The 7898-nt window shown below is 37.5% G+C and overlaps 1 protein-coding gene across 5 annotated transcripts in view; it reads left to right on the forward strand.

Moving 5' to 3' along the window:
- Positions 1 to 7898, forward strand: part of LOC107695069 (mitogen-activated protein kinase kinase kinase kinase 3-like) — a 65169-nt gene that overhangs the window by 42450 nt on the left and 14821 nt on the right. For 4 of the 5 annotated variants that reach the window (XM_016494858.1, XM_016494862.1, XM_016494861.1 and 1 more), the window contains exons 13-15: positions 574 to 652; positions 1071 to 1129; positions 3181 to 3243. In XM_016494858.1, coding sequence (XP_016350344.1) covers positions 574 to 652; positions 1071 to 1129; positions 3181 to 3243 — 201 coding nt within the window. The remainder of the gene's footprint in view (positions 1 to 573; positions 653 to 1070; positions 1130 to 3180; positions 3244 to 7898) is intronic. The other variant, XM_016494860.1, reaches the window with a different exon arrangement.

The raw sequence follows: 7898 nt of genomic DNA on the forward strand, positions 1-7898 counted from the left end.
GAGGGCAGCGTTACCAGAGTTGCCCATATACCACACCATGTTACAACACAGTAGGGCTATTGCAGACAGAAACAATACTGTACTACATCGATGTTTCCTGTCGGCTCAATTTTTGAGTGGACTTTGCTGTTCCGATTCGCATGAACGGTATATGAGTGGAGTACTCACATGGGCCGTGAGCGACTGAGCGGAGCGCACACATGCATTGAGCGGATAATACGCAGAGCGTCACACCACGTGAAAGTGAAACCTGAGCGGTGAACTAATTTTCGGCAGCCGGAATTTCGGTGCATCTCTAATTATTGGCGACATCAGAAATGGATATTATATAATAGATGCTTTTTTGAACATTTTAGCAATTTAAAAATATTAAAAAAGGATTTTTTACACGGCACCCCTGCTCTCGACAGACGGCACCCCAGGCCGCGGCACCCCGGTTGGGAAACACTGCTCTAAATGGCTTGGAGACGAACTGTTCTTATAGACTTTATTATTTACTGATTTGTATTTATTTGTACTCTGTGTGTGTGTGTGTGTGTGTGTGTGTGTGTGTGTGATTCTTTTTCTCCCTAGCCTCCAGTGTCTGTTCCACATCGGATTCGCTCAACAAGCCGTACCAGTCGGGAAGGGAAGACTCTGTCAGAGATCAACTGTGAGTGTTTGTTGGATTTCTCCCCTGGGCAAACCTGACAGGTGCTCCCGCTCTCCTGAGCATGGCTGAGTGAATTTCACAGGATACCAGAAATTCCCTCTCATGATCTGTCTGTCAGTATCTGCTGGGGGGCGGGTTTAGATTCTGTATCATACCTTCCAGATATGTATGCTGACTTAAAGAAATGTGTGGTTTTGAGTGAACATGCCAACATGATTACTTAAAATTCAGCCTTCAAACACCAGTTATATCAGTGAACTGACTGATTGTTTAAATCAAAAGGTAGTTTGCCCAAAAATGAATATTTTGTCAGTATTTACTCACCCTCATGTCATTAGAAACCCATGTGCTGATTTATTTCTGTGCAATAAAGAAAAAGTAGGACTGTTCCTTTAATAATGTTTTTGTTTTCTTACAGTCGGTCAGGTGAAGTTTGACCCTCCTTTAACAACAGAGACAAAACCACATCATGAACCGGTGAGCATCATCTTACTGCTGTTTGTGATTTTCTGTGATTGAAAACAATTATGAGAGATCAACCAATCAGAATACACTTGATGCTTTAGAACATTACATCACACTGGCTCTGTTCCAAAACCTAGGGAGCTTTGTGAGGAATCTCGTAAATTAGAAAGCTCCACATAGGCAGCAACACAAACAGCTCAACTCAAAACTGATTTTTGATAGTTTGGTGTTAGCATGTTGCTATAAGCTAACAGTCAGTTAAGGATAAAAATGGCACTCATGTCACTCATAATGAAATATATATATAAAAAAAGTCATGATTTTTTTTAAATATAACAGACTTATTATAATAATAAATATAATGATGATAATAAATAATAATAAGAAGAAGCAAGTAAACAAACAGAACTCTACAGAACACTAAATATTGTGTAGATTCATACACTTTTAATGAACCTGAGTTTTTTTTATTGATTCAATTTAGTACTAAATAAAAATCTCTTTTATGTATAATCTATATTTTTTGCCTAGTCACCATCTTGTATTTTGTATTGATTTTTTTCTCTAAGCATGTTTCATATTGGCTTCTCAATGAAGGATAAATGCGATGTTGCTTAGAATTTGCTATCTTAGTTTGTCTAAATTAGGATTCTTACCTTTAATAACAGCCTTTGTGTCGGGAGCGTCTATGATCCCTCCATAGGGAGCTAACTAGGATTTGAAACAGAGCAACTGTGGAACCACCCAGTCATGTCAAGCTTAATTTGAAATCACATTACCTGTCTTGCCATTCACAGTGCTCATAACTGCATATAGTGAACACTTCCAAATGATTTTTCCTATAAGCTGACACTTCCTATTATGTAACATTTTCCTTACGGACACCTCAATCCCAACTTGTCTCCTGACTGCAGCTTGTTTTCTCTCACACCATGTTTGACTGGTGTGCATTTGAGACGTCTGTCTCGCACTCTCACCACTGTGATAATTGAAAGGTTAGATGCAGCTTTCCATGGCATCTAATCAATAAGACTTCCTTTAAGCGCTGCAGAAAAATGCAGCGTTGACTCATCTTTGTCTCATTTGAGCACTCAGAGTTTCTCATGTTGTAACTGGATTTGTCATGCTTTTATAAACCAGATCATTTTTTAACAGCAGGACATCAAATTAATGTCGATTTCCATTGTAGCTTCATACTTATGATGTCATCTTCTGAATAGAACCTCAGATCTGAAGAACCTCACATCCCCCCCACGCTTTGATTTTCTTTTTATTTTCTGGATTCATATCACGGTGCCCTACTGTTTCTAAAGAAGCAGTACATAATTGCTGCAACTAGCGGGTCTGTAAGGCTGTTATCACATTTGAAACTGTGAACTCAAGCGATAAACAGCATTTTTGTAGATTTCCATCGCATTTAAAACAGTCAGAACATGTGTCTACCTAATATATGCTCACCAAGGCTGCATTTGTTTGATAAAAAATACAGTAAAAACAGTAATATTGTGCAATATTATTACTATTTAAAATGACTGTTTTCTTTTTTAATATATTTTAAAATGTAATTTATTCCTGTGATGGCAAAGCCAAATTATCAGTAGCCATTACTCTGGTCTTCAGTGTCACATGATCCTTCAGAAATCATGTATATATTTGTCAAAAAGTACTAATTATTGGAAAATAATTGCATTTAGCCAGCAGCCACGGTTATTTAAGCATTGTTTATTTCATGTCAGGCTGACTTGACTTGAAGGCCACATAATAATATAGCAGAATTATGATCTCTGTAACTTTACGGTAATTGGTTAACCTTCGTCATCATGATATCCCAACACTACTTTTCAGCAATTATGTACTGTCTCTTTAACACACAAGCCTGTTCAAAAACCTATTGAATTCAGGTGGGCATGGCCTTAGCAAACACCTCTTCACCCAGCAACCACCCACCACCCAAACTGCCCGTATCCTTTCACTCTTTGTTTCTTTAAAACCACATGGGCATCACGTGTGTGTGTGTGTGTGTGTGTGATTAACTGAAATTTCTTGGTCCTTCTACTAAACAGCCCGACACTGACGATTTTTTGGACTGTGCCGAAGAAATATACTACACTGCAAGATCTAATCTGGTATTTTTTGTTTGTATTTTACTCTATCTTTGTCTTCGCGTCCCCTATCTTTTTTTTTGGTCTTTTCCGTAGCATCTTGTCCGCTTCGCAGCGCTTGTGTAGTGTACTCATCCTCCCATATGTGACTTTCATCTCTTTTGTTCATTTCAATGCCATTCATTTCGACTTATCTTATTTAGATCATGGCTGTCTGTGTCTTTTCATCTTGCCTGTATATAATATCAGTGTTATTGCCTCTGTCTGTCACGCCGAATCTCTGTGCTGGGTCATTTTTTAGGTATTTCAGCCTCTAGCTTCATTTAAAGACACATCCCTCGAAGTCGATATGTTGCTGCACTTTTCAGTAATCAAAAGCACTTTGAAATTGCAAAGCAAAGCATTTTATGTAGTCGAGGCCTCTGAGGGGCTTTATTTTTAGGGCTTGTCACAATCAGACACATCTTGAAAGTGAGCGAGAGTGAAGGAGAGGGAATGGAGAGAGAGAGATTAGGGTTAGACAGATGGAATGGATGTTGAGTGGGGTGGAGAAGCCGAGCGAATGGGGAAAAACAAGAAAAGAGAGAGAGAGGGAAAATAAAGAGTCTGAAGTGCCTGTGCATGTCCCATAGGGATGGTTAAACCAAAGTGCTCTGCAGGTCTGTGAGTGAGGGGGAAAACATTGCTTCAGCAAGCAACGCTTTGCGCAACAAACCCAGCACACACGGTCTGTTTGAGGCATCAGCTCATTCTGCAGCAGGGACACAACATCACTGTTCCCTTTCAACACCAGTTTATTGTGAACACCTACAGTGCTGAACAATATTTGTGTACTGAATTCCAGTTGGCCCTCTTTTTTACCTCTGTTTGCATACTGAATTGTGATTTGTCTTTGTTTGCATCTATTTAGCTGCATTTAAACTGCAAATATTGTGTGTTGGCTTCCATACACCGCTGTCTTGAGTGCCAAAGAGGGTCTGATGCATCATTTCATTATCATCAAAGTCTAAAACATCTGATATTGAACGTCTGATCATTTAAAGCCAATATTGTGTTACATGAGAAAAGCATGAAATACATATAACAAAAAGTACTTTTAGAAAGATTTTTTTTTTTTCATTATATTTTTTCATTTTTGATTTTTGGTTGAACTATCCCTTTAATTAGTTTTTTTTTTTTATTAATATGTAAATATGAAATTATTTTTCAATGAAATTATACTCTAAATAAGAAACTAAAAATGCCAGTAGCTGGCAGTAAATGTCTTAATGAATAAGTCATTCATGAATTCATTAATTCATTTGATTCGTTCAAACGGCTGATTCATTCATGAATTAAGTAAATGGCTTTCTTTATGAATGGGCCATTGATTGATTGGTTCATCCAATTCGTTTAAAATGCGGATTCATTCAGAAATTGTGTGTTGCTTGGAGACGCATGACAGTTCTTCTTTGGCTTTAATAGGTAATATTTGCATTGGCAAAACTGAGCAAAAACAGACAATATTGTGTCTAAGATATAACACAATATTAAGCTCTTATTTATTGAACTGTTGTACAAAATCAGTATCACATTTGCACTCATGCTATTTCGGACAAAAACAGCACTTGTGTGATATTGCTTAATGAGACAAAAATTCATATAGGAGCATTTTTGCCCCAATCTCTTCAAAGTTAGGGAGATATAACTGCATTCTATAGGCTACATCACGCAGAGAGTTGTTGTCCTGCATCATATTCGTCACCAATCAACTGTATAGGTGTGTTTGGCTTAAAGCGGCACTGTGCAGACTGATCGGTGTATGACATCAAAGTCCTGCGAGTGCTTGTAGAGAGCAGACATCTCTGCATGCTTTCGAATCACTCTCACGGTACTTGTCAAACACTGATCGGTCTGCGCAGCGCCGCTCCAAGTGGAACTAGGGTTGCCAACCGTCCTGTATTAGCCAGGATGTCCCGTATTTTGGGCCTAATTGATTTGTCCCGTATGTGACTTCCCTTGTCCCGTTTTTTGACTGCTACGCTGATCTAACCACTGACTGATACAACAGCAGCAGTGCTGATCACTTGAGAATGATCATCCAATCACAGCCCCCCTCACGCAGTATACGTTAAGTAAATCAGAAATCGTGAACATAACTGTTCAGGAAGGCTGCGCAATCCTCTGCCGGCTCGTCTCTCCTGCCTCACATCAAGCGGCGCTCGCGCTAACGCCAATTCCGTCCGTGTTTTCACTTCAGTAGGCTAAATCAGTTTTGTTTTTCATGAGTCCAACATCCCGCCGCGCAAGAGACGTGATCAGTAAGGGAAGTCGTCTTTCTTTTATACATATACTGTGGTATAGTGTAAATATTTTGAGTGTCCCTTATTCTGTCCCTTATTTTCCTATAAAGAATCACAATTGTCCCGTATTTTCATTTTCTGAAGTTGGCAACCCTAAGTGGAACACACCTTATGAAATATGCGATGATGTACGTAGGGTGGGGGCGTTAATTGCATTGCAGATTTTAACACATTATTTTTTTCCGTAACTAATTAACTAGATGTCAAATACATTTTTAGTGATATGTTATATAAAGGCAAAAAAGTGCCGAATATACATACATACACACACACTTTTTTGCTTTTTTGTTCATATCAAATCAATTTTAGTGATATGTTATATAATGGCAAAATAGTGCCGATTTTTTTTTTTATACCACCCATTTATAAGTTTTATAACAAAAATAATTTGGCATATCGAACTAATCAGAATCAGAATCAGAATGAGCTTTATTGCCAGGTATGTTTACACATACGAGCTAAGTGGATACTTATGACTAGGCGGATATTTTTGACATTAAATTAGTAGTAGTCATCATTTTTTTGGCTTTTTATTAGATTTTGCCATTGGACAGTGACAGGGAAGTAGTGGATAATGATGTTGTATAGTTTGCCAAAAGCCACACGTGGTTACACCTGTGCAAAGAAATGTTTTTCCCTTTTTCATCTTTTTGCGTTTTTGAGGCTTTCTTGAGTGACACCTCATCCATCTAGTCTGTAGCCCACACACTGAGGTGGCACAGCGAATCTCATGCTTGGAATCGGTGTTTTTGACTGCCTATGAAGAAACCAAAGGGAGGGAGATGAAAGAAGACAGTGAGAGAAGCAGTGAAGCAGATAGTCTGGGATGTTCTGTTAGCTTTTACTCTTCCATCCTTTCTCTCTCCATCTCTCTTTCTGAAAAGCCTCCCATCAGCAGAAAAGCAGCAAGCGAATAAGGATATGACAGTTTGCTGTGCAAAGGAAATTTGGTTTGTTAATTTGCAGGGCAAAATCAATGAGGTTTTGCATGGCTGAAAGCTGTATTCCAGAGAGAGAGAGTAAGAGGGGGAAATTGAGCTATAGAGGTATGGAAGCAGCAAGAAGAGAGAGAAAAATTAAAGAAAGAGTTTGAGAGAGAGAATGTCCTCAGAATTAATCATCAGAAACCTGATTATTATAGCAAAATCCTCTGCCAGAACATTTCCTCTAATGGATGAAGCACTGCAGCCAACTTCCCTCAAAAAATAAGACACACTGTTTCCCTTAAAAGAATATTCCAGATTATTTATAAAAAAAAAAAAAAAATGTTTTGTTACCAGATCTATGATATATTGCGATTACTTTAGTGCATATATCAATGAATTTTTTTTTACAAATTTTTTGTTATACAAATTGCATTATCATAACATTCAAAACCTGATTAATAAATAAATAACATTTATACAATTAATACATTTACATTATACAATAATAAAACATTATACTGACATTTTAATTCAATTAAATTAATAATAGTAGTAGTAGTAATAATAATAGGGATAATGATTTTTAGACATAAAGTTTTATTTTATTTTATTCTATTTTATAAAAAATACATGAAAAACGTCTGGTTTAGGTGGGACTTTTCTGGGTTGTCTAACATTATTTGTGACCCTGGACCACAAAACAAGTCTTAAAGGGGTCATATGCTGCGATTTCAATTTTTCCTTTCTCTTTGGAGTGTGTTACTGATATAGGTGTTTGGTCATGCATATATGGGTCACAACCCTTCCGTGTCTTTTCCTGGTATTCTCATGCGGATAACAAGTTAAATTAACCTTGTTTACTTTTTCCATTATAAGATTAGATTATTTACTGTAAACATGTTTTCTCCACACACTGAGGGATGTGTTGAAATTATTGTGGTAATCGACAGCATGCCACAGGTAGACATCAGGGCGAAAACAACGTCATATTCCTAAAATATTCCTCACGTTGCACTTTTTCAGTGTCTGAGTTGCTCTGTTTTATGATTCTATTAATTCATGAACACTAAGCTATTTCAAGTCATTGCCTGCTTGAATGATCATACTGGCAAGTGGGAGGAGAGATAGCACATGGCCCAGTCCTCCCACAATGCTAATTAAGAGTACAACGTTAGGAGAAGTTTGAACTAATTCCTTTCCAGCAATCTTCTGCAGTCAACATGTTTAATTGTATTTCATCACAAAAAGTGAGAATTAAAGGTTTTCAGTATTGAAAAATGACAGTTTGTCTGTCAGTTTGTCTTAATTTGAGCTGTTTCGCTGTTTTTTGCTCTTTCCTTTTGATTAATGTTTGTTTTATTGTACTTAAATTATTTTCATTCCCCCCCCCCCCCCCCCCCCCAAAAATCTC

The sequence above is a fragment of the Sinocyclocheilus anshuiensis genome, unplaced genomic scaffold (genome assembly GCF_001515605.1).
Source record: "Sinocyclocheilus anshuiensis isolate Anshui unplaced genomic scaffold, SAMN03320099.WGS_v1.1 scaffold26, whole genome shotgun sequence".
Lineage (NCBI taxonomy): Eukaryota > Metazoa > Chordata > Actinopteri > Cypriniformes > Cyprinidae > Sinocyclocheilus > Sinocyclocheilus anshuiensis.